Source organism: Phoca vitulina, unplaced genomic scaffold (genome assembly GCF_004348235.1).
Source record: "Phoca vitulina isolate PV1807 unplaced genomic scaffold, GSC_HSeal_1.0 scaffold9, whole genome shotgun sequence".
NCBI lineage: Eukaryota > Metazoa > Chordata > Mammalia > Carnivora > Phocidae > Phoca > Phoca vitulina.
In genome coordinates this window covers 31,170,691-31,197,327 of record NW_022589712.1, presented here as the reverse complement: position 1 = coordinate 31,197,327, position 26,637 = coordinate 31,170,691, and the positions used below count along the sequence as shown (strand labels likewise).

The following is a 26,637-nucleotide window of genomic DNA, read 5'->3' as shown; positions in this document are numbered from 1 at the left end:
CACTACTTGTAATGTTTAAAATTAAGAAAAATCATGCTAAGACAAGCTAGTAAGTTTGTCACAGGGGAAAATATGAGATAGTATGTTCAGATGAGTAGTTCTTAGTTGATTTCCAGGAAAAATTTGAAAATAAAAACTAATATGCTTTCTCTCAGGAATTTTGGAACATACCAAATGCAAAACAAAACAAAACAAAAAACACTTTGTGGTGTGTATCTTATAGTGAATAAATATCAATAATGTTCATAAAAATTAGCTTCACTTATTTGGGCTATTTGTTTACTTAGCACATTTGGTTTAAGTTAATCAGGGTAATCTTGTGTGTGTGATGGTGTATCATACAAAGCAAATAAAGATATTTTATTTCTCCTTTTGTGAAAGAATTACAAGAAAGACACTTAAAGGCAATTTGCCCACTAAGTTGTTTTAAAGGTTTTCAATACTAAAATCCATTGTTATTTTACTTCAGGGCAGGAGTCAACAAACTTTTTCTGTAGAGGGTCAGGCAGTAAATATTTGCAGCTTTTCTGGCCATAGGGTCTGGTTAACTACCCAACTTCACCACCACAGCATAAAATAAAAACAGCCATCAACAATACTTAAATAAATGTGGCTGTGTTCAATAAAACTTTAGATATGGAGACTGAAATTTGAATTTCAGATCACATTCATGTGTCACACAATATTCTCCTTCTTTTGATTCTTCTTTGTTTTTCAACACTTTAGAAACATAAAAACCTTTCTTAGCTCACAGGCCATGCAAAAACAGATCACAGTCCAGATTTGGTAAATGTTTGGTTTAGAACCACCCTATTAATATGCTTATAGGCTGATAAGATAGGTAAAACACTGAAGAGGCACTGAAAAACACTCAAAAAAGTGGAGGCGCTCTAATAAGTTCCTAGGTGTTAAGTCCAGCTGCCTTCTGGGATAATCATTGTTAGGTATGGAGCCAAAACCAATGAACTGATGTTGAGTTCATTGAGTTTCTAACTGAAATATGCAGGGTGGCTGAGCCAGGGGAAGATGTTTACACTTTAGACAATCAGAGGTGATGTAATTTTATTTATTTATTTTTTAAAGATTTTATTTATTTATTTATTTGAGAGAGAGAATGAGATAGAGAGAGAGAGAGCATGAGAGGGGGGAGGGTCAGAGGGAGAAGCAGACTCCCTGCTGAGCAGGGATCCCGATGCGGGGCTCGATCCCGGGACTCCAGGATCATGACCTGAGCTGAAGGCAGTCGCTTAACCAACTGAGCCACCCAGGCGCCCCTGAGGTGATGTAATTTTAGCAATAAGTATATCACACATGGTTTTATTGTGATAGTCATACACATTGTTAATAGCTAGCACGTATACAGTACTTTCCATGATCCAGAAACTTGTCTAAGGACTTTAAATGCATTCAGTTATTTAATTTTCACCAAAAAAAAAAAAAAAAAATCTAAAATGTGGGTAAAACTGTTACCCTCACTTTATAGATTTTACCTTTCAAAATTGTGTCACTGTTTATCTGGCTTCTATTATCTGGGGTGTGTGTGTGTGTATGTAAAAATAGTGAACTATATACGTATATATATTTGTAATCATTTGTACAAGAGACCATGATCACTGTTATGATCTTCATCCTTCTTTTCTCATCCATCATTTTTTTAATTACACAAAATAAAAGAGAGCAAATGGAAATATTCTACCAACTTAATGAGCACACAACTGGCATTATGACTAAGAGCATTATTCCTAGTGTTTGTGCCTGGGGGTCTGATGAAGCCTTTAATGGCTGGTCCTTCTCATACATTCTCCCAAATAGAGTCACGGTCAAGAGAGGTCCAGATGGCGGCTTCACGCTGAACAAGCGTCCATCACTCGACACCTAATTAAAACATAAAGAAGTTGACTGGGTCTCCCTCTAACTTATACAACCTCGTAACACCTTCCAAAATTCAGTACAACTGGATGAAGAAACAATAAAAATAATGGCTAACTTCTCTTCTAAAAGAAATTTTGAAATGGTGCAGGGCATAAGAAAAATTGGAGCTATGGGATTGGCACTGATTCATTTATTATTGAAATGGCTATAATCAGCATCTTATAATTTACTTATTTGAGGAAGTATTCCATGAGTCAGTAAGCATAAAGCAATGGATTCGGGAGTATCTAAGAGAAATCTAGTCCTCTCAGACATAATAGGCTCCTCCAAGTGGACAGAAGGGATTGACTGAGGGGTTTTGAGCTGAGCTTCCTTCATCCCTGTCACTCACTCCCCACAGCCTCCCAACCTGCTCACTGGCCCTAGTGCCCCACAGTAGCTGTTCCGACAAGGAAGGGGGAATAAGAACAAAACCCACAGGTAAGTCAGGGGAAGAATATGGCTGGGCAGAGTTTATGCAGTAAGGAAATATTTCTGGACTTTAAAAAAAAAGTGCTTGCTTTCTTGCCTATTTCAGCCACTGGGTCTTCACCCACACAGTGAGAGGAATTCCCTTCAACTTTTCTAGGCTATCACTGCCCATGATGTGAAGGGGTTCCCTCTGGTGGGACCAGTCCTGAAATCCTTCTCGAGTCTTCTTCCTACGCAACACACCCAAAACAGTCCAGCCTCCTCCCAATAGTCTCCACAGTAATATACTTATTTATTCTTAAGGATACACTAAGAATTTCCAGACAAGAAATTCAACCTGCTCAGTGTCCTTCATGATTCCCCAAGAACAATTTTATTCTTTCCAAATGGAGATATTTTTGATATCTGTAAACACTTAGTAGGTTTTGTACTCAAAAAGTGCTTCCTCTTACATGAAATGTCAATATTAAGCAAAGGTTCTGACCTGAAATTCTCCAGGTGCAAGCTGACTTTCACTTAGCAACACCTCAGGGAAGACATACTGAGTTCCAAAAGTGCCACTGAGGGAAAACATTTCAAACCTGGTAGAAGCTGTTTCAACTGCACCACCACAAGTGTTTAAGTTTGTTGCTTTACATTTCAGCAGGGTACAAATCTAGGAGAAAAAATGCAAACCAGTAAGTCCTAAGAAAGCCAGAACTGATACACCCTCCTGGGCTAGAAATAAGGCCTATGCAAAGCCTATGCCCCTTTGTTTGATAAAATATTACGTTTTCATTAGATTAATCCAGCTCATTGATAGTTAATTCAACAACTAATTCAACTAATTCAGAAAAGTAAAGGACTTCAGGCCCTACTGCTTTCTCCAATTCGCGGTCAAACAGATTAAATCTCTTAAAGAAACGATCAGACCCTTGGTCAACAGCCATGAACTATACCTTCATTGTTCTCAAGCTAGCAATGCTTTTAATAATCAAGTGTTCTACTTTTTTTTAAAAAGGTTAAATTTAGACACGAATTTAATCTCTACATTTTTGCCTATTTCGCACAACAAAAGAACTTTAAAGTTTTAATGAACCCTAGAGTTGATCTAGAGGCAATCCCTGTGAATTGGAAAAGTCACATACTTCATATCTGAGTAAGAACCGAAATAGTTCTCACTATACTACACAGTTAAACTATACTACACTATATTACTACATAATTACTTGAATGTAAAATCTAAGTCTATGAATCATCTCATTATGCAGATGCAAAGTCCCCAAAAGCAAGATCCATATTTATTTAATTCTATCTGTACTGCACTTCCAAGCCTTATTTCAAACCACCTTTAACCTCCTGTCTGAATAAAGCAATAGCCACTAACTGGTCTCCCTGCTTCTACTTTTGAAGTTGGAGAGTAAGTGCTTTAGAGCAAGTGTGTTAAGATGGGCTACAATTAGCTTTCAGGTAAAGGAAGAATGAATACATGCTTCTATTTTATTCCCTTAACATCTTGCTGAAACCAACATTAGTTTTTTAAGACATCAACCCACACGGATAGAATGGGAGGATAGACCATGGTATAATGTTGGAAGCTGGGATGGTTGATGCAAAAATAGCAAATGATTTAGCAGACCTGAAGAAAGCCGCCAAGTCCTAAACTGGCAATGGGAGAGCCAAGAATCAACCAATCAATACTGCAGAATACTCAGAAGATTCCATCACTGGGAGCACTAGGTACCTCAGGAGCTTGTAAAGTAGTGGCTAAAGTAAGGAAAATTGGTGGGAAGTTTTTAAGGATGCCTCAGATACTGAGTCCCCCACCATGGATGGGCAACTGTCCTTCCCCTATTCCCATAAAAGATGGGGCATTTATTTCCAGAGAGGGTAAAGCAGATGATATTTAGTGGAGGTTTTGAAAAACCCTAGTTGAAGGGGATTACATGAATGAAACCTACTAAATGTTGCAACCATCTCCTTCCACCAGGGCCACATCCAACAAGATCATTGCTCCCACCCGGCTCTCTAAATGCGGCCAGCAAATAATTTAGCCTTCAGAAATAAAATTGCCAGATAAACACAGGAAAGGAGTCCTATTAAATTTGAAGTTTAGATAAACTAAAATACTAAAAATGGCTTTTAGTGTAAGTATGTCCCAAACATTGCATGGGACCTACTTACATTTTTAAAAATATTTGTTGTTGCTTTTGGGGACTGTGACACTGGAAAGGTGAGGTTCTGGCCGGGCCGAGGATATCAGATCTCCCTGTCCTCCTCCCCTTCGACCTTTCCCCAAAGCCCCTCAACAAAATGGTTTGATCAAAAAAAAAAAAAAAAGTTGTTTATCCAAACTTTGAATTTACTAGGGCATCCTGTATTTTAATTTGCTAAATTAGGCAACACTATTCAGGAAGGGAATTAGAAGAATTTTAAAACCTGAGAAACCTGACCCATCCCAAGAGGAAGTTTCCAAATATACTTAACTCAGGGATTCCTCTAGCAAAAGGCCCAGCTAGATTACCCTACTGTGAAGCTTAAAATTGGCAAGTATCACTCCTATACTCCACTTTTCAGTCAGTTTTTGGTAACGTTAAAGGGTTACCACATATATGGGGAAAGCTTCTAACATGAGAGAGAGCAAAACAAGCAGATAAAGGAAACTTGAGTAAAAAAGAGTATTTAAGCAGAAGAAGCTTCAAGGAAAAAAATTTTCCTTAATAGCCTCAGAGAGATAAAATACTGTATCCACAAAACATCAGTAAAGAAAAAAAAACTCATAAAGCAAAAAAATAGTTCTTGAAAAATAAAAACATGTCAGTGAAAATAAAAGACTCAATGCAAGCCTTGGAATATCAAGGACAAAAATTCTCAGAAAGTAAATGGAAAAAATGAAAAGAAATAGCAAAGAAAAGATTAAAAAATTAGAAGACCAATCCAAAAGACACATGACCCCAATAATAGGAGTTCCAGAAGAAGAAATGGAAGGGAGGAAATTCTAAAAGGTTTCTAAGAAATGGGAGGAAGAGGGATTCACATACAAAGGATCAGGAATCAAAATAACTCAAGAATTCTCAGTAACAAAATAATGACCTTGAATTCCATACCTAGGGAAATACTCCATCAAATATGAAAGGAAAGGCATTTTCAATCTTGTAAGTTGAAAACATTTTATCACCCATTCACTCTCTTCCCAGAACTTACAACAACTAAGGAGGTGTGTGGTATTGTGATTTATAGTAAGAAATATATATTTGGTCTTTTTCTAGTTCCTGACATAGAAGGCCCTAAAATCCTTGGAATTTCCTTAGTGATAAGAAGGGAAACGTGAAAGGAGGGGCTTTTGTTACTCATAAGGAGCCTCTTTCAGCCACACCTGAGTATGTGTGAATGATGAGATTTTTGGAAAGCTGTAAATAACCACAGGATGGAAACTGGTTACCATCTGGTTAGAGAGTTGGAACTTTAAGCCTCACCATCCCCACCCCTATCTCTGGAGGGGAGAGGAGCTGGAAGTTAAATTAATCACCAATGGTCAATGATTTAATCAATCGTGTCCATGAAATTAAGCCTCCATAAAAATCCCTCAAGTATGGGGTTCAGAGAGATTTCAGGCTGGCAAACAAGAATGCCATATCTACGTGCCAGGAAGGTGGCACATGCCAAACTCCATGGGGACAGAAACTCCTATGCTTGGGATACTTCCAGATCTTGCCCTATGTATCTCTTCCTCTGGTTGTTCATTTATATGCTTTAAAATATCCTCTGCCATAAATTCTTAGCAATACATAAAGCACTTTCCTGCGTTCAATGAGCCATTCCAGAAAATTAGCAAATCCAAGGCAGGGGTGACGGGAATCCCCGATTTACAGTCAGTCAGGTCAGAAGTACAGGTGACAACCCAGACTTGTGATTGGAGTCTCAAGTGGGGAGGGGACCAGTTTTGTGGGGCTGAGCCCTTAATCTGTGGACTCTGCATTAGCTCCAGGTAGATGATGTCAGATGAGTAAATTTCAGAAGAAACAGCTAAAAGATTCAGATGAGTAAATTTCAGAAGAAACAGCTAAAAGATTCGAAAGGGTTTGCCTTCAGAAAGAGGGACTGGGTGGATTATGGAAGAAATTAGTATTTTATAAGCCTTCAGTGCTATTTGTCTTCTTAGTTATGTCCATGCATTACTTTGCTTAAAATGAAGAAAGAAGTGTTAGAACCAATCCAGGTGGTAGGAAGGGCTAGGACATCTAGCCTGTGAGAAGGACTAAAGAACTGAAGGAGTTGAGGGGTGCCTGGGTGGCTCAGTTGGTTAAGCGACTGCCTTCGGCTCAGGTCATGATCCTGGAGTCCCTGGATCGAGTCCCGCATTGGGCTCCCTGCTCGGCAGGGAGCCTGCTTCTCCCTCTGACCCTCCCCCCTCTCATGTGCTCGCTCTCTCTCATTCTCTCTCTCTCAAATAAATAAAATCTTTAAAAAAAAAAAAAAATTAAAAAAAAAAAAGAACTGAAGGAGTTGAATCAGGAGCTGCTTGCAATGGAGCCAATGTTTATGTGAGTGAAACCTGGTGGTATAGGTCTGATAATTAAAATGTTATGTTACTTCTATTAACAATAATAATAATAAAAGTTAACATTTACTGAGGACTTTCTACGTGCCAGGCACAGTGCTAAACTCTTTACATTTATTAAATCAAACTTCCGAAAAACCCTATGAAGAATTTATTATTCTTTTTATCCTTATTCCCCTCTTAGGACTAGGTTAGGTCTTTCAGTTGTATGCTTTAATTGTCCATGGTACTTTCCTTTTACGGCATTTGTCACAGCTAAAATTAAATAGTGATTTTCTTAGTTTTCTGTTCAATCCTATCTTCCCACTAGTATTAAGTTCTATGAAGACAGTGACTATATTTGTCTTGCTCACCTTCATATCCTCAGGCTCTATCAAATACTTGAACACCGAAAGCATTACATAAATATTTAGTGAATGAAAATGAATCCATATGTTATAGATGATGAACCACATGTTTAAAGAGGCTAAAAGATTGGCTCAAGGCAGGTGGCCATTACCCAGTAAAAAAGGAATCTACCCAGAATTTCTGACTCCAGAATCTATGTTCTCACCACGTTGTGTTAAGCCCCTGAATTTAATCTTTGGTTTTTAGCAGAGTTGTTATCCCTAATTTCTTACCCTGTTGGGAAATAGCTTTACATTCTAGAAGACTGATAGGCCAGTGTTTGGATGACCCTACCTTGGTGGGAGGAAATGGAGAGGACAAAGGGTACAGAAATAATCTAAAGAGGAAAGTCTCCTAAGTATATTGGGTAAAGGGAATGAACTTCTTTCATTTAGTTTATTCCTTCTTTATTCATCAATTTACTCAGTAATTCTTTAAAATATGTAAACTGCTCCTTCTCCCATTCTCCTATAACAACTGCTGTAAATCTGTACCCAATCTTTTACTATCTTCTACTCTAGAAAATGCTACAAGCACCTTCTTTCCCCATGTCCTTAAAATTCACTCTAGAACACTCGGAAAATCTCTGTGGCAAGATGCAGAGTTATTGTACCCTTATCTCCTTTTCTTTCCCTTCTCTCCTTAGTTAAGAAATAGATTTTGGTGTTATAGAGATTTTTCTAGCATTAATTATCATCACAGTTAGACTATGAAAGATTATGAATATAATACCAAAATCCCACGTCCTCAATTCCAAGACCAACCTTCTGTAAAAATAAAGGCTTTTGTAGCACATTTGACATTGAGACCTAACTTGACTAACATAACTATATTTTTATTTAAGCTATTTAGGATGAATAGTCCCATGTTTTCCAGCAGACATATTAACATGTTTGATTTGGGGTGCTGCCCTCAGATTCTGCTGGTCACGGCTCCAGTTGAATGTCCCATAAATACTTCAAAACCAGAACATTCTAGGGGCGCCTGGGTGGCTTAGTCAGTTAAGCGTCTGCCTTCAGCTCAGGTCATGATCCCAGGGTCCTGGGATCGAGCCCCACATCGGACTCCCTGTTCCGCGGGAAGCCTGCTTCTCCCTCTCCCGCTTCCCCTGCTTGTGTTCCCTCTCTCGCTGTGTCTCTCTCTGTCAAATAAATAAATAAAATCTTTAAAAAAAAAAAAAAAAAAAACCAGAACATTCTAAGTGAACTGAGCATCTCCCCACTACCACTCAATCTGCTCCCTCTCTAGCATCCTGATCTGTCAGAGCACGGCATTCACCCAGCCACTCTTGCCAGAAACCTGGTACATTCTAGTCCTCTCAATCTGCTTTTCTATATCAAATCAGCTATAAGTTAAGTTTTCTGCATATTGCTTGACTCCATACCCTGCTCTTATTCCTACTAACATACTCTTGGTACAGGCCCTAGTAGGACTATTTTAATAATCTAACTAGTCTTTTTGCCCTAGTTTCATCATCCACAGTGCTGCCACATTGATCTACTCAACGGCAGATCTGATCACATCATGCCCTTGCTGAACACCTTCCAACAGAAGACTATCACCCAGAAAATAAAGTCCAAACTTTAGGAATGACAGGTAAGATGCTGTCACATGTGGTCCTGCCTCTAGGGTCATCTTCCACCAACCCTTGCTTCTTACATTATACCTTAGTAACACTGATCTACATACCCTACTTCTTGACACATCCACACCCCTGCTCATATTCCACTCCACCTAGAATTTCCTCCCACTCTTTTCATCTGGATAATAGCAGAAGCTCTTACATCATGTCTCCAGAAACTTCCCTGAAGCCCTGAATTAGGCTAGGTACAGCTTGTTAGTATTCCTACAACAAAATGTGCACTCTATGTTCTAGCACATGCCTACCTGTACTGACATTATCTATTCATATGTCTTTCCCCACTACTAAATTCTTCAAGAGGAGGGCCTTTACTTATTCATCCTCATATCATCAGCTCTGAATATATACCTACTATGTAGTAGGCACTCAATAAGTGTCCAAATGAGCAAGCACTGGTAAAGTGCTTATCATGCAGCAAAGAGAATGTTGCACAGTGGGCAGAGTTCCAGCACTCAAAGGCTTTTCAGTCTCAGACAACTATGTGCATAACTTCACATAATACGTCCTTGATAAAACTGAGCATAGGATGTATGAAGTACCTAGCCCAGGTGGGGAGGCGGGAGTGGTGCCACAGAAAGTGTCAGGGCAGCCTTCTTGGTGAAGACAACACCTGAAATGCACTGTGAATGGTGCGTAGGTGGGGCCATCACAGATAAAGGAAACAACCCGTGCACACGTCCAGAGGGTCTGCAGATGCCCCCACACTGCAGAGGAGGAAATGTCTCAATCTGAGAGAAGCCCAGAGCACATGTGGGTGGAAGTGAGAGAAGAGAATAGAGAGTAGGAAAAGGCACGTGTCAAAAATTTATGAGCATGTTTTGTTAAGGAATTTGATTTGCCAACTAGAAGACAGTGAGGAATTTTAAGAAAGAGAGTGAAATAATCACAAATGGCTTTTAGTAATTTTTATAATTAGAGTGTAGGAAATAGATTGGATGGAGCTGAAACTGTCAACTGGAAGCCCTGGAATAGGATGGGAGACAGATCAGGGAAGAGGAGAGCAAAACGAGAGGAACATGAAAGTTGTTTGTTCTTAGGGGTCACACCTTACCAGCCTATAATAGTTCCTCCTTTAGTGTTGGGGGCTGTGAGATACCCAAATCTTTGCAGTAGTAAACTAGTCTACTACGTATCTCAGAGGCTGACCCTATATGTCTCCAGGACATGCTTAGTGTCAAGCTCTTAATGAAACAAGATAAGCTTTAGTGAACATATAAAGAAAATGGATAAATTTCTTCAGGCAGGAAATATCAGAGGCTAATCATCCATTAAAATAATCTGTAATTTGATTATCATATCATTTTAAATACAGGTATTGTAAATAAATCTCCTGCCTTTTTTCCAGCCATTTTAAAACCGGACTGACATCTAGGATTTCAAGTTTAAGCAAACGAAAATTCAGGATGCCCAGCTAAATTCGAATTTCAAATAAAACAAAATTTTTAGTGTACAGGTATCCTCAAAAGTGAGACACTTATAATAAAAACAATCCATTGTTTATCTGAAATTCAAATTCAACTAGGGGTCCTGTATTTTATCTGGTTAACTCCCCTGACACCAAAACAATCATTACCTGTAAATAATACGTCCCTTCGACAATATGTAGTCCATCAAATGCCCCCAGGGCATAAACTTCATCTCTTCTCTTTTCAGACATCTTGTAGCTTAGATGACAGCAGAGTTTTTTCTGACAAACTGTGTAATTTCCTGTGACTCTTGTGAGCTCCAAGAAGGTGAATTCATCAAAAAAGGCAGTACCCTTAAATTCCTGATTTCCTGTTGAGAATGCTTTTATACTACCAGCGTAAGAAGCCCAATTCACTACAGGGCTGCGTGAGTGAGAATCCAGCTCTGAGAGAAGGAGTTTTCCCTCCTTTGTCTTCATATCATAATGAAATGCTCTTGGAGAATCAGGTGCATAGATGCCACTTCCTGAAAGTGATGTTGGAAATGGCATTTGAAATAGAAAAGTGAAAAAGTCTTGCATAGTTGTTATTGTTATTTTAAACTCACATTCTCTGAGCTATATACGTCATTAATTTCAGTAAAATATACTGAGAAGGACAAATGAGAGGAGATCCAACAGAGTATGATATCAAAAAGCCAATAAGTGAAACTTTCATGTAAGAAGTGGTGAATTTTTGAGGGGAAAAGAAAAGAAATGTGCATATAAGTTGAATAAAACTAAATAAATCTACAAAACAATTTAGATTGAGATGGTTCTACAGTATTTCACCAGCTAGATATGCAAAAATTAAGAGTTGGAAAACATTATATTAAGGAGTACATGCTAGCTAGGAAAAATTATTTTTTCTTTTACGTTTTTGATTACATAAAGTTTGTAAATCTTAGAGCTTACACATTACCTGTCATTCTCTTTGAGGGGTGGTGTATATTGGATGCAAGGAAGTTGACCCCCATGCCCATTGCCCAAGCTGAGTGGAATTGAATAGCTGACAAATGTGGCAAAACATTCATCCATGCTGTTGGGAAGACTATGGTATCGACATGGAAATCTTTCACCAGAGTAACAGCAGGATCATAGAAGAGTATATCGAAGCACGTGAAAATGCCAAATCTTCCAAAGATGGTGTCAAAAGTCACAACCTCAGGCTTCTTGGGTACATTGAATTGATTTTCACCCATGAAAAGGTTGTGCTGTAATAAACAGAAGATGAGGGGCACCTGGGTGGCTCAGTCATTAAACATCTGCCTTTCTGCTCAGGTCATGATCCCGGGGTCCTGGGATCGAGCCCCGCATCAGGCTCCCTGCTCAGCGGGAAGCCTGCTTCTCCCTCTCCCACTCCCCCTGCTTGTGTTCCCTCTCTCGCTGTCTCTCTCTCTCTCTGTCTGTCAAATAAATAAATAAATCTTTAAAAAAAAACAAAAACAAAAACAAAAGATGAAGGGGAAAAAAGTCTCTTTTCAGAAGTTGGCCTGGGTTTACTGTGTCTGAAAAAAGCGCAAGCCAACAACTCTTAGTCAGTGCCAATTTAATCCATGACCACTGTCTTCACAGGGAAAAAATGTAAGAGAATAGAGATTACTATAGCTGATGGGAGCCTTTGGTTCAACCTCCACATTTTATAGATATGTAGGCAGGAATCCTTATTTATTAAGACCCTCTTGAATCTTACAAGACATAGAAGTGAAATAGATAACTTCTATTTGCCAAGAACACTTAACTATTTTCTGTGGACAAAGAACTTTTCTTTGCTCCTTTCTCTTCAAAATCAAGTCTATCTGGTAGGTAGTTTCTCCTTCTAGTCTTGACCCAATGCCAGGGCATGTCTTCAAAAGGACAAAGTCTAAAAGGTAACATTATATTTCAATACAGGTACCTCCTGCTGATTCTCATACACTTCCACAGACACATTCCTATGTTTCTAAATGCATAGGAAACCTCTTGAGCCTCTTTATAGGAGTTTACCATACCTAATCATTACTTTCTATGCTTTGTCTCCATTCTGCTTCTAAAGTATGCTTATTATCTACACTAATGATTTTTCCTTCTTGTCCACTTTGTTAAACACTCAGTAACTGAACTGTTTGCAAATTAATTTTACCTTATGGTAGCGTGCCACCAGTTTTCCCTGAGAATCAAACACCACATCAGTGTTGTATTGGTAACGACCATCAGGGGGACACTGAGGGTCACTGGCATTGCATGGCTTCTTGTCCCCAATATTTGCTACAACGTAGATAGAGTTGTCCTTGGCCAGGCAGCTGAGTCTTTCTTGCACTGGGGTGTAGCCAAACCTATGTGTTCATTAGAAAAGAAAAACAAAAATGAAGTTTATCTTTTAATAAAATTCAGAATTATATTCCTTGAACCTATTATGTGATATACACAAAAATAAATTCTAAATAACATCATAGAAGGGAAAGATTAAAATAAGAATAGATTTCAGAGGAAGTACATGCTTGTGGGAATTTGGTTGTAGGAAACTATTCTAGGATAAGATTCTAGGCCATGTATTTTTTTCATCATAGCATTTATCATCATTTATAATCATGTGTTCATTATGTGTTTATCTTATGTGTGGCACATCTCATAGATATTTTGGGACAATGATACACATCTTCTGTTCACTGACCCTGGCAGAAAAGAGGAATTAAAAAAAATACTTCAAGTGAAAGAACGACAACTTGGAATTAGAATTCTGGGAAGATGGCAGAGTGGGAAGCACTAGAAATACATCCCTCCACCTAGATGATATTTGTACTGGCAGAATCTGACTGATATAACTATTTTGAAATTCGGGAGTCTATTTCAAGGCTTGTAAGGCAAATTGCAGTCAATTTCAGTCAATTTCACCTCTTAGCTCAGCAGTGGCTACCCATGCTTTACCCCACACCCAGGCCCATGACAGATAGCCATGCTGGAGCACCATGCAGGCAGCTTACAGAACCAGGTTGGACACTAAAACCCCTATCTTCCAAATATCAGGGATCTGTGTTCTGATCACTGATAACTGCTTCTGATCATGGAGGTGCAAACACCGGGGCAGGCAGCCATTGTTTTACCCCACCACCACCACCACCACTATATTGTTGCAAGTCCTTCCCCTACTGGCTAAAGTAATTTCTAGAGGATTTAAAGAGCCAGAGTTGTCTTCTCTTTCTCTTCCTTAATTTTTCCTTTTTTCTCTTTTTTTGAAATCAGACATTTAAGGATTAGGACATACAAAAGCAATCATATATATAGGAGAATTTAGAAAGTCATCACATGTGCTCCAGGAAAGACACAGGCTAAGACAATGCCTCAAAAGATCTTAAGTTTACACATCAAGCTTATGCCTAGTGCAGAAACAGCCTATAGGAATCAAAACAAACAAATAAGCAAAAGGCTAGTACTAAACCCTGGGGAAGGAGAATTTGATTTTCAGAATGATCACATTTTCAGATTCAAATATCAACTTAACAAAAAAATCATTAAGACATACAAATAAACAGCAAAGCATGGCCCATTCAAAAGGAAAAAAAAAAAAAGAATAAACCTACAGAAACCATCCTGGAGAAAGACCAGATGGCAAACCTACTAGACAAAGACTAAAACAACTGTCTTAAAGATGCTCAAAGAACTAAAGGCAAATGTGGAAAAAGTCAAGAAAATAATATATGAACAAAATGGAAATATCAATAAGGAGTTGGAAAACCTAAGAGAAACCAAAATGAAATTCTGGAGCTGAAAACTACAATGACTAAAATGAAAAATTTACTAGTGGAATTCAAAGATGGATTTGAGCTGAAAGAATCAATAAATTTAAAGCTAACCCTAACCTTAACCCTAATTATATGAAGAAATCATGTCCAAAAACTTCCCAGATTTGATTAAAAACATGAATATATAAAGATCCAAGAAGTTCAATGATCTCCAAGAAGGATGAACTCAAAGACACCCATACCAAGACATGTTGTAATCAAACTGTCAAAAGTCAAAGACAAAATAAAAATGTTGAAAGCCAAAGAGGTAAGTGATTCATAACATACAAGTAATCCCCAATAAGATTATCAGCAGTTTTTTTTTTTTTTTTAAGATTTTATTTATTTTTCAGAGAGAGAGCACAGCAGGGGGAGCAGCAGACAGAGGGAAAGCAGGCTTCCTGCTGAGCAGGGAGCCTGACATGGGATTCGGTCCCAGGGCCCTGGGATCATGACCTGAGCCGAAGGCAGACACTTAACCGACTGAGCCACCCAGGAGTCCCTATCAGCAGTTTTTAATCAGATACTAGAGACCAGAAAACAGGGGGCCAATATATGTAAAGTGCTGAAAGAAAAAAACTGTCAACTAAGAATCTGGTATCCAGCAACACTGTTCAAATGTGAGGGAGAAATTAAGACACTCTATGCTAATATCAAATAGACTCTAAATTAAAAGATTACAAGAGATAAGGAAGGATATTACATATTCATATTCAAAATACAAGAGAACTCTTAAAATTAAACAATAACAGTAACAACAACCTAATTTAAAAATGGGCAAAAGACTTTTGAATAGACTTTTCTCCAAAAAAAAATAGCCATACAAAGGACCAATAAGCATATGAAAAGATGCTCAACCTCACTAATCACTAGGGAAATGCAAATCAAAACCACAATGAAATACCACCTCATACCCATTAGAATGCCTACTATTAAAAAAACAACAACAACAACAAAAAAAAAAAAAACCAGAAAATAACAAGTGTTGATGAGGATGTGGAGAAATTGGAGCACAAAGACACTATTGGTGGAAATATAAAAATGATGTGGTCAGGAAAAGAACTGCCAGGAAACCAGTTTGGCAGTTCCTCAAAAAATTAAAAAAAGAGGGGCGCCTGGGTGGCTCAGTCGTTAAGCGTCTGCCTTTGGCTCAGGTCATGGTCTCAGGGTCCTGGGATCGAGCCCTTCATCAGGCTCCCTGCTCAGCGGGAAGCCTGCTTCTCCCTCTCCCACTCCCCCTGCTTGTGTTCCCTCTCTCGCTGTGTCTCTCTCTGTCAAATAAATAAATAAAATCTTTAAAAAAAAAAAATTAAAAAAAGAACCATCACATGATTCAGCAATTATATTGCTGGATATATTTCCAAAAAACTGAAAGCAGCAACTTGAAGATACGTTTGTATACTCATGTTCATAGCAGCATTATTCACAATAGCTAAAAGGTGGAAGCAACTCAAGTGTCCATCAATGGATGAAAGATAGCAAAATGTGGTATGTATACACAGTAGATTATTATTCAGCTTAAAAAGGAAGGAAATTCTGACACATGCTACAACATGAATGAACTTTGAAGACATTATGCTAAGTGAAATAAATCAATCACAAAAAGGTAAAAACCATACAATTCCACTTATAAGGTAGCTAGAGTAGTTAGAGTAGCCAAATTCATAGATACAGAAAGTAATATGATGACTGCCAGTGGCTGCAGAGATGGGGAAATAGGGAAACATTGGGGAAATAGATGGGGAAATATTGTGTTCTTTCCCCAGCTTTACTGAAATATAGTTGATATATAACATTGTGTGAGTTCAAAATGTAAAATGTGATGATTTTATATAGGTATATATTAAATGTTTACCACAATTAGGTTAGCACATTTTTTAATTAGTATAATTACCATTTTATTATTCTTATTGTGAGAACATTTAAAATCTACTCCCATTGCAACTTTCAAGTAAACAATACAATACTGTTAACTACAGTTATCATGCTATACATTATATCTCTGGAATTTATTCCTCTTATAACTAGAAGTTTGTACCCTTTGCCCGATTTTGCCTCATTTCCCCCACCACCAGCCCCTGGAAACTACTGTTCTCTCTGCTTCAATAAGTTCAGCATTTTTAGATTCTACATATAAGTGAGATCATACAGTTTTTGTCTTTCTCTGCCTGGCTTATTTCACTTAGCATAATGTTCTCAATGTTCATCTATGTTGTTGCAAATGGCAGTATTTCTTTCTCATGGCTGAATAATGTTCCACTGAATATATGTATATACCACATTCTTTTTTTAAAAAAAATATTTTATTTATTTATTTGACAGAGAGAGACAACGAGAGAAGGAACACAAGCAGGGGGAGTGGGAGAGGGAGAAGCAGGCCTCCCGCCGAGCAGGGAGCCCGATGCAGGGCTTGATCTCAGGACCCTGGGATCATGACCTGAGCCAAAGGCAGACGCTTAATGACTGAGCCACCCAGGCGCCCCTGTATATACCACATTCTTTATCCATTCATCCGTTGATGGTCATGCAGGTTATTTCCATGTGTTGGCTATTGTAAATAATGCTGCAATAAACATAGGGGTGCAGATATCTTTTTGAGATTGTATGGTATGTTCAGATTTTCTATTTCTTCATGATTTGGTCTTGGTAGGTTGCCTATTTCTAGAAATCCATGGATTTATTTTAAGTTGTCTGATTTGTTGTCATATAATTATTCAGAGTAGTCTCTTATGATTTTTTGTATTTCTGTGGTATCACTTGTAATGTCTCCTCTTTTCACTTCTAAAAATATGGACTGCTTCAGGAATTTGCATGTCATCCTTGTGCAAGAGCCATGCTAATCTTCTGTATTGCTCCAATTTTAGTATATGTGCTACCAAAATGAGCACAAGCAGAATTATTGTTCAATGGGTGTAGAGTTTGAGTTTTGCTAGATAAAAAGTGTTCTGGAGATGAGTGATGGTGATGGTTGAGTTAACAATATGAATATACTTAATACCACTGACTGTGCATTTAAAAATGATTAAGATGGTAAACTTTATGTGTATTTCACCACAAAAAAAAAAATTAGAAAAAAAGACCGTTGGAGGTTAAGAAAAGGGAAATCTTGTTCAGGGAACTAGTCAATCTGGCTGGAGCAGAGACATTGTTAGGGAAGAAAAGGGAATTTAAAAAGATGCATCTGGGGTCATAAAAGATAGAGCTCAGCACAAGAAGTTAAAAACTTCTTTCAAATTTGATAGACAAAAAGATTCTGAGGACAGAAGTACCATGATCTGAATTTTCTGTAAGATAATAGGCCATTAGGGTATAGAATATACTAGAATAAGAGACTAAATGTAGGGAATCATAAGGAAGTTTTTGCAATAGCTCAGATTAAAGGCAACAAGGATTGGGCTAGGGCAGTGCCAGACAGTATGGAAAAATGGAAATACTGGAACACTTGTTAATGCTTGATTTCTTTAATTCTTTTTTTTTAAGATTTTATTTATTCATTTGAGAGAGAGAGAGAGAGGGATGGAGAGAGAGGACGAACATGAGCAGGGGGGATAGGCAGAGGGAGAGGGAGAAGCAGACTCCCCGCTGAGCAGGGAGCCCAACACGAGGCTCAATCCCAGGACCCGACCCAGAGATCATGACCTGAGCCAAAGGCAGATGCTTAACCTATCTGAGCCACCCAGGTGCCTCTGATTTCTTTATCCTTTATCATGTTACCAGTAGTTGTCCCAATAAAGCAATTAAATGCAATCTTCAAAAGTGAGAACCACTACATGTAACATATAGCCATATTTATTCTCTATTGGCACAACCTTTAAATAATAAATGGTTAATAGTAGGTAGGTTATTGAAGAATAGCTGAGAAGGGTAAAGTAACTGTTGAATGAATGGAAATTTAGTGCCATCTGCTGGCAATAGTAGTAAAAGCTTTCTTCGAGTATCAAATCTAGACCATTAGAACTACAAATTGGTACAATTAATATAAGCAAAACCATAGCAATTACCTATAAAAACATGCCCTTGAAAAAGACCAAGAAGGATGAGAAACCACATCTAAAAAAATTATTCTAATGCATTATATATAAAGAATGACTATTTGATAGTTTTTCTCCCTCTTTTGCTTCAATTAATGTCTGAAAGACAGATGTAAACACATCAAACCACTTGAAACATATTTAGCCCAAGTCTTTTCAGATTTCCACAACTGGCAGAATATACTGGTACATGAAATAGAAATCTGGTGTTAGGGATTTCTTAAACAGTCCTGATTACATATTTCCCTCCTGTCTCTATTAAATCTTGAAAGTGCATCATATATTCAAATATATTTACATTTAAACTACATTTTTCAGACTGTTTGCTATACCCAGGAAAGATTACAAAATGCTTTGTTAGAACACACACCCATATGACCTACTCCCTCACTTCTTCCAAGTCTTTACTTAGATGTCACCGTGAAGCCAACTGATGACCAAAAATTTAAACCCCGTGCTTGCCATCAGATTCACCTGTCCTGCTTTGTTTTTCTCCATAACATTTACCTTTACTACATATCATAGATAATAGATAACTAAATAGATATTATCTTTGTTTCTTCATTGACTATCCCCTTACACTAGAATATAAGCTCCAGGAAGGTAGATTTTTAATCTATTTTGTCCACCCTACTGTCCAGAATAGTACCTGTACGTAATAGGTACACACACAAAAAATTGTTAAATAAATGAATGAAGGCAAGGAATGGAGATGCTATTAGCTGATAGAATATAGGAAAGGCAACCAGACTCCTTGAAATGGAATGCATGGAACAGCCACGTGGGGATTTTCAGGAGGCCCTTGGAAAAATTTGATTCTAGGAAAAGGTCATTCAGATACAAGTGAAGTCAACACATGATGGAAGGGCACACAGAGTGCTTGCCCTTTAGAAACTGAAAATCTGGCATGAAAGGTGGTCAAATAAAAAACAATTATGATACAATGAAATATGAAGAAAGTAGATGATTAAGATAAATAATACTAAACTTGTCAAAATCAAGGTGTCTCTATAAGGATTTATAGTAGTTAGTTTGTGTGGTTTGAAGAGCAATTCCAAAAAGGGAGTTCCTATGATGTTAGCAGTAGTGCCTATAGAAAGAAGTGAGGTAACTGAGATGATTCTCTTAGATATATAAGGTATTTCTTGGTCTACATTAAAAATAATAGTGCTACTTTCATCACACATCATATTTCTTTAGTCTGGGCCTGACTTAAACCACTTACACTGTTCTGCTACATCGACAATCACCTTAAGCTCTTGGGATTTCATACACATGAAGCTCATTTAGCCATCTTATTGACATAAAAGGAAAATTTTTAATTCTAAACTAACATGACTCTATTTTGCCATTTTCTTATGCAGTTTTCAAATTACAGGCCCACATAGGGCAACAATTTTCTCATCACTGGTAAGAAGTCAGAAGACTAGAGTTTGATTCTGGCTCTCCCGCTAACCAACTACCCCTGTAACCCTAAGCAAGTTATGCTACCGTCTCTCCAGTGGAAATATATTCGCATTGAATTTGATGATTTCTATGTTACCTTCCAGCACTGATTTCTGTGATTTCACAATTCATAATCACTTTCCTAATAAATGTATCCTCAGAAGACGAAAAATAATAAAACTATCTTGAACTTAGAGTTGATAGTGGATCCTACGCAGTGATCTACTACAAAGCCCTCCCAGGTAAAGTAAGTTCATGTTCATGATTGGATGGTCCACCACCTGTTTGGGATTATTACCTTTTGGGATTATTACAAGGGATCCAGTTCACTCCAGGGTCTGGGATATCCTCCAGGTATGGGTAGATAGTTTCCCTGGTAAAGTTCCAGCCATAAACACCATCTTCTGGAGTCACAATAATATGTGCACCCTGTTAAAAATATTAAAATATTTCTCAGTTAAGCAACAATCCAAGACGGGGTCTGTAAGGGGACCTGAGGAACTGAGTAGATGAGCAACAGCCATCCAGGCCTCTTTTGTCTTTCAATCTTAATCCTTTGTTTTCTATATTTTTATAATTTATTTTCTTTGCACAACTGCACTGTCTAATCTCACCATCACCATTTCTACATAATGTTCTCCTTCTTTCATAAACATCAACAGCTTTCCAGGTTATTCAAAGGGCTGCTATCCACTGCAGTTGTTAAGTGTAAACCCAACTCTTCTCAAATTCACCCCTCTCCCTGGACTTCAGGTAGACGTTGTGCCCGAGTGTCACGGGATTGATTTATACTCAAATTCTCTGTTCTACTTCCTGCTCCACTCCAGCCTTCCCTGCTCTGTATCCTGCAAAAGTGATTCTGGCTCCTCAGAAGGCAGGCACTCAAGACATGGTTCCCCAAAAGGTGCCAAGCCCAGAGGTACATCCCGAGCTCACCTGGGCACCTTCAGATGGGAGCTGCTGCGGCCTTTAAGAAAATAGTTCGACTGAGATTGAAAGAGAACCCTCAGAATTCTTAATAATCTTTAAAATGTTTGTATTGTCTAAGAATGTGTATTGGTAGATATAAGTTATATGTATGTATTCATGACTCAATCACACTTCACATATTCCTCCTCTACACCTGATCTACAAATATCTTGTTTAAATCATATCCATTCGAACCACACACTTATACTTAACCCTTCATTCAACTCAAGGACTCACTATGCATTAATATGTAGTTTATCTTGTAATTAGAATGAAGTATGAAGTACATAATACATCTTGTTAAGTAATTTCCAACTTAACTTTTATTTTGATGTTATCAACTAATCCAAATACCTGCACAAGCTGAAGAGCACCAAAGTATACCAAGGCTACTGATACTCTGAGCACAGCACCTGGTCCTGACCTGTTTATCCTCCACCCTCCATGTGTAGCAAAAGAGAACAGCAAAGTTGTTGAATGTACAGCAAGTTCCTCAGAGGCATGCTGCTCCTTAATGATGGAAGCCATTCTTTTCTTAACTTGGTCTCACTATTAGGGAAGTGTAATAGAGCCCTTGTGGTCATAATTTTGAGAAGGAGGTAGGAGTCTGATTGTACAACAAAGTTGTTGGCTACCCTGACACATATGTCTTCCAAAAGTATAACTGCACCGGACAGGGACCCTGGCTCCTAAGACCCCACCCTTCCTCTTGGTGGAGGCCAGCACGCTTGAGAGGGGGTACCTGGTTTGCTGCTGAAGTGATTGCTGCCTCCAAAAGATCCAGATTTCGGTTCATTAATGCCAACGCCTCTTCACGGGACACTGGTATCAGGCTAGCATTAGGCAATATCACTGCGTGTTCATAAACAGCTGCAATAAATGTATCCCGGGAGCTGACTTTTAAGACACAGAAAACTGAAACTGCCACAAAAGCCAGCAGCTGAGAGGTGACCATGCTGAAGTCTGACGACTGCCAATAAACAGAGCAAGTCCTCACATGTATAGAGAGAAAACACAATTAATCATGTGGTCCCCAGGACTTACTACCTTACAAGTAAATTACAAAATCTACTCTAAGCAAGCCTTATGGTATTGCATCGTAGACATAGATGTAAACAAACCTTATATAACAAAAGACTCTTATTGCAGGGATTTGTGAGGATCTAATAAGGAAATGTATGCTTTCGTTTTCTAGGTTTGTCATCACAAACTTGTTTTCACATTACAATCTTGTTTTCTGGAGACAAAGATGGGGGGCGTGTCAGAATATTCTTTTTGCATTGTTTGTTTAAGTAACTTTAATTTAAAATAATCAATATGCCAAAGTGTCACATTTTGGGGTGGCCTGCTCTTGGTTCCTATAGTTCCCTCCTCTGAAACTTCTATAGAAGTTGAGCTGGCAGATTGTTTTATCTCACTGAACAGTCTTTCAGTACTGACAATAGGTTAGTTGAATTAAACTCACTTCAGAAGGCTGTGACGCTTATGGATTTTCAAAGTTATGCCTATGGTTCAATTAATCATGTAATAATAAGAGGCACTTTTATGAAAACAAAAACAACAGTTAAGATTAGATAAATTATAAAACTGGTTTCTGAGTTCTGAGAGTAGCCAGTTGAGAAGATTTCTAGATGTCAGGCTAAAAGCATCTTCAAATAGGGTGAGGGCCAGCAATGGCAACCTGGTAGACTCTTGGTTTGTAGGTCAAGTGTCTCTGGTGACCTTTCTTTTTTTTTTTTTTTTTTTTTAAAGATTTTATTTATTTATTCATGAGAGACAGAGTGAGAGAGAGGCAGAGGGAGAAGCAGGCTCCCAAGGAGCAGGGAACCCGATGTGGGACTCGATCCCAGGACCCTGGGATCATGACCTGAGCCGAAGGCAGACGCTTAACCATCTGAGCCACCCAGGCGCCCTCTGGTGACCTTTCTGAGTCACCCACACAGGAAGATGGTCTATACATGAGTTGTTGTGATTTCACTCAAGTTGCCATAAAGCGGTTTATATTTAGTGTGCAGGGCTTCAAGGAAAGGGGAAGTTTTATTTATGAAATGATTCCAAGTCAAAATTATGGGAAAAAATTGGAGATGTTAACTAGGAGTTGTGGCCAGACATGGAAGGAAACTAGAAAAAATTAGGATCTAGTCTTGTTTATAAAGAACTGTTTTTAGAATCTAATATCCATAAAGGTGTGTTTAACTTAAACCTGATTTTCCTCTTTATAATCACTCTCCTTTTACCAAAGATAGCCAAATTAAGACTGATTTGTTTATAAAATAAACCGAGGGGGGAAAAGCGAACCTTGGCCTGATTATATATGTAAGTTCAGCAAGAATAGCAATTGATTATATAGAGTCTTTTAAATCTGCTTTGCTGCAACTTTTTACAGGGAATCTCTAGATTGAACTTTTAACAGCCTCCCAAGGCCAGAAGCCAAGCCAAATACTTGCCATCAGACCTTGCCTGTAATACTTAAAGATTTGGATTAATTCCTCTCTTTTGAGGTCTGCAAAATATCCTGAGGTTCCTGTACCTGCCAAGAAGTGACGTTCTTTACCTGTAAGGTTGCTAGCAACCCCATAAGCAAGGTATTGGGCTGTTTTCCCAAAGGGCCTTATTGGCTCCATATAATCAACGTTATTTCCTTAAAGCTGTCTGGTCATACCTAAGTTTTTAGCAAGTCTCCCTCAAATATGACATTCCAGTCAAAGCCTCAGTAATATAATCAATGTTTCCAATTATGTTCTGATACAAGGAGAAGAGATTATTATTGAATTTATGCAAATGAATACATTACCATGAAAATATAAGAACATTCACTGAAAATTCTGGAGGTATCAGATAGAAAGAAAAAGGTAAATGTTTTAATTTGTTGAAAAGTTTTATTTTATCAAATTGCTGGAGGTCATAGTTAGCTTAAGAGAAAGTTTCCTTAAATCTGGAAAAACAAAACCTTAAAAGATCAACAATGTTTCAAACAAAAAAGTCATAAAAATTATAATTGTCCTAGGGCTCCTGGGTGGCTCAGTCAGTTAAGCATCTGCCTTGGGCTCAGGTCATGATCTCGGGGTCCTGGGATTGAGCCCCACATTGGGCTCCCCGCTTCTCCCTCTCCCTCTGTTCCTCCCCAACCCCGTTCTCTTTCCCTCTCTCTCTCCCTCTTTTCCTCCCTCTCTCTCAAATAAATAAATCTTTTAAAAAATTATAATCGTCCTCAGTTCATTTAGTCTCATGTTATTAATTTTTGTTCTGCTTGAATCCAGTTTTCCTACTAGTTCCAGAAATTCTTAACATGTTTAGTTTTATGATCTTAAGGTTATCAGAAACCTATACTCAGGGTTCTTTCCATAAGTCTCATTGAAGATGAAACACAGTTGCAGGAAGCTTTTGTAAAAAGCATCTGAGTCTACAAATGACAAAGGACTTAAAAACTGTCCATGATTAAAGATCCAATTAGAATTCATTACAATGTGATTGACAAGGAAATTTGGTTATTTTTGGAATACATTACATTTTAAGATAATAACATACCAGGACATATCATACTTCTAGAAGTTTCATACAATTTCCAGAATAGTTACTTAAGTAGCATGTATCTACACAAATATAAGACAGTTTAGTATTACTTGTTTGACAATACTTCCCATGTAATTTAACATACCAAACAAGCATAATTTCTCTCTTTAATGATGAGAAACAAAATCACTGAAATGTGCCAAGGGCCCTCTGGAACATTTCAGTTAGATTGTAGTCAAAAGACTTTATTTTAGAATTTGATTTTAGGGGGTGCCTGGCTGGCTCAGTTGAAAGAGTATGTGACTCCTGACCTCAGGGTGATGAGTTCAAGCCCCATGTTGGGTGTAGAGATTACTTACCTTAAGTAATCTCCCTCTTTCCCTAATATATATATAAGACCTTTAAATATGTAAGACCTTTAAAAAAATTTTGATCTTTGGAAGTTTATCAAAAAATATCAAAAGTTTCAAGCATTTAATTAAAGAAGAATCACAGATCATTATAAAACTGTTAAATGATTTAACCAACGTGACAATAAGAGATTTTAAAGGCAAATACAGAGGATTACATAGTTGTAAACAAGTCTTAGCTCTTTTAATATTAAGAAGACTGTCTTCTCGAATGATCACAGATTTGATAAAAACAAAACATAAAATATTTTTCTAGGCAGATTACACAAAAGGTAAAGAAAATTTTGTTTGTAATTTCTCATAAAAAGCAAACCAATCATCTAAGAAAGTTTTTCTAACAGAGAGAAAAACCAAATTCTAATTTTCCATCAGTGTTCTTTTGATATCAAAACTCACTCTTAAATATACTTATTCTAATCTTAGCTATATATAAAATTTTTCAAAGGGTTTTTTTTTCATAAATCTTCTACAACTTTTATTTTTATTAATTAATTATTATTATTTTTTTTTACACACAGATTTTAAGTTTTCCCTTTTTAAATAACTAGGCTCACTTTAGGAAAAATTATTTTTGCCCTCAACAAAAATGTATTGCCATTCCTCATACTTTTTCTTACCAAAAAAAAATACATCTTACAGAGTTGCTTCCCTTATAATTCTTAGCAGCTTTAGTCACATGGTAATTATAATTCTTAATACTTAGAAACGTTAATTTCTAGTGAAGTAGTAAACAACTGTAAATTGTTTCTCTAGCATTTTTTAGATCGGCAAATTTATGAATATATTTCATAATTTCTAGAAACATGTGCTTCTTCAAGTACAATCTTTTAATAAAGAATACAACATGCTTACCAGCAGACCCAAATTTTTAGTTTCTCTGGAGTAATAAGGAAACCACAAGTAGATAAACCTATGTTCAGTATTTAATGTTTATTATTTTATCTTATTTAGAAATGACCTAGATATTCAGTGAATTCAACCTAACTCATCACTTTGCAAAACTTCAAGGTTTCAAGTTGCCAGAAAGATTCGGGGAAACTATCTTAAAAGTTTACCTAAAAACCTTTTAAAATTTATATCTATTCAATTTACTTGTTCTTAACAATGATGCTTACATTACCCATAAAAACTATAGGAGACATCAAAGTCAGTTACCCTTCCAAGCTAATTATTTTTTAAAAACAGAGATAGTATCAGCCTATTTGACTCTAAGTAAACTGAGGCAGAATAAGTGTTTTAGTTTTAATGTTGATAATTTTAAAGACATGTCTATTTTAATTAAACCGACAACCTTAAATTAGCTTTAACACCAAATATTCTCCCAAATCATGTGAACTTGAAAATAAGCGCTTGCCTTCAAACTAACTAAACAGGGCTCTTTTACAAACTAATTTTAGTAATACCATCCAGATGTAGAAAAATATCTCACACTTAAAACATATACATTGTTAAAAAGAAAACCACAGGCCCAATATGGCATTACTTAGGTTAAAGCTCCAAGTCAGTAAACCAAGACTTAATACCTAAACTAACTGCAGTTTCAACTCCCCAGGAATGTAACCTTTAACCAGACAACATGGAATTTCCTGGTCAACACAAGAAGTTTATTGAGAGACCCCTTCCATTTCCCTTAGGAGGGCAAATTGCCTACAACAGTGGATTCTTTGCTAATAACTGTCTTTTTCTACCCCATCTCTACCTTTAAAAACAGTTCCTTTTCTGTAGCAGTTTGGAGTTCCTTTCTAATTGTTGGATGGGGTGCTGCCCAATTCATGAATTGATTAATAAAGCCAATCAGATCTTTAAGATTTACTTTGATGGATTTTTCTTATTTAACAATATGGACATACATACAAACATACATACAGATGTAAACAAAGATCTTACAGTTTTTGTTTTGTGGAGAGAACATTATAGGCCTGATTTTTATATACCTTTTCTCGCTCTCTTTTTTTCCTTCTGGTGAGAAACTTTTTTTTGAAGTTTATATTTCAAAGAATGGCTCTTAGGTCCTAGAGAAGAGGAGGGGTAGAAAATTTATACCACAGAGGCACAAAGAAAGTACCCAAGTTTTCTCCAAGGTGGACTTTTTGGGACATATTGTCCACTTATAGAGATGCTAGCGCCTGGGCACAAGAGCCCTTTTAGCAA

The 26,637-nt window shown here is 37.4% G+C and overlaps 1 protein-coding gene and 1 non-coding gene across 2 annotated transcripts; both read right to left on the bottom strand.

Moving 5' to 3' along the window:
- Positions 1 to 1,454: 1,454 nt before the first annotated feature.
- LOC116634776 (pantetheinase) lies at positions 1,455 to 26,637 on the bottom strand. Its single transcript, XM_032408313.1, has 8 exons — positions 26,421 to 26,637; positions 21,306 to 21,555; positions 19,893 to 20,023; positions 12,479 to 12,671; positions 11,279 to 11,570; positions 10,486 to 10,844; positions 2,828 to 2,998; positions 1,455 to 1,875 (listed from the first exon to the last, which is right to left on the bottom strand). The coding sequence occupies exons 2-8, from the start codon at positions 21,516 to 21,518 to the stop codon at positions 1,693 to 1,695; spliced, it is 1,542 nt and encodes a 513-aa protein (XP_032264204.1). The 5' UTR covers positions 21,519 to 21,555; positions 26,421 to 26,637; the 3' UTR covers positions 1,455 to 1,692.
- LOC116634851 lies at positions 16,901 to 17,005 on the bottom strand. Its single transcript, XR_004300071.1, has one exon. It is a non-coding gene; the product is annotated as a U6 spliceosomal RNA (small nuclear RNA).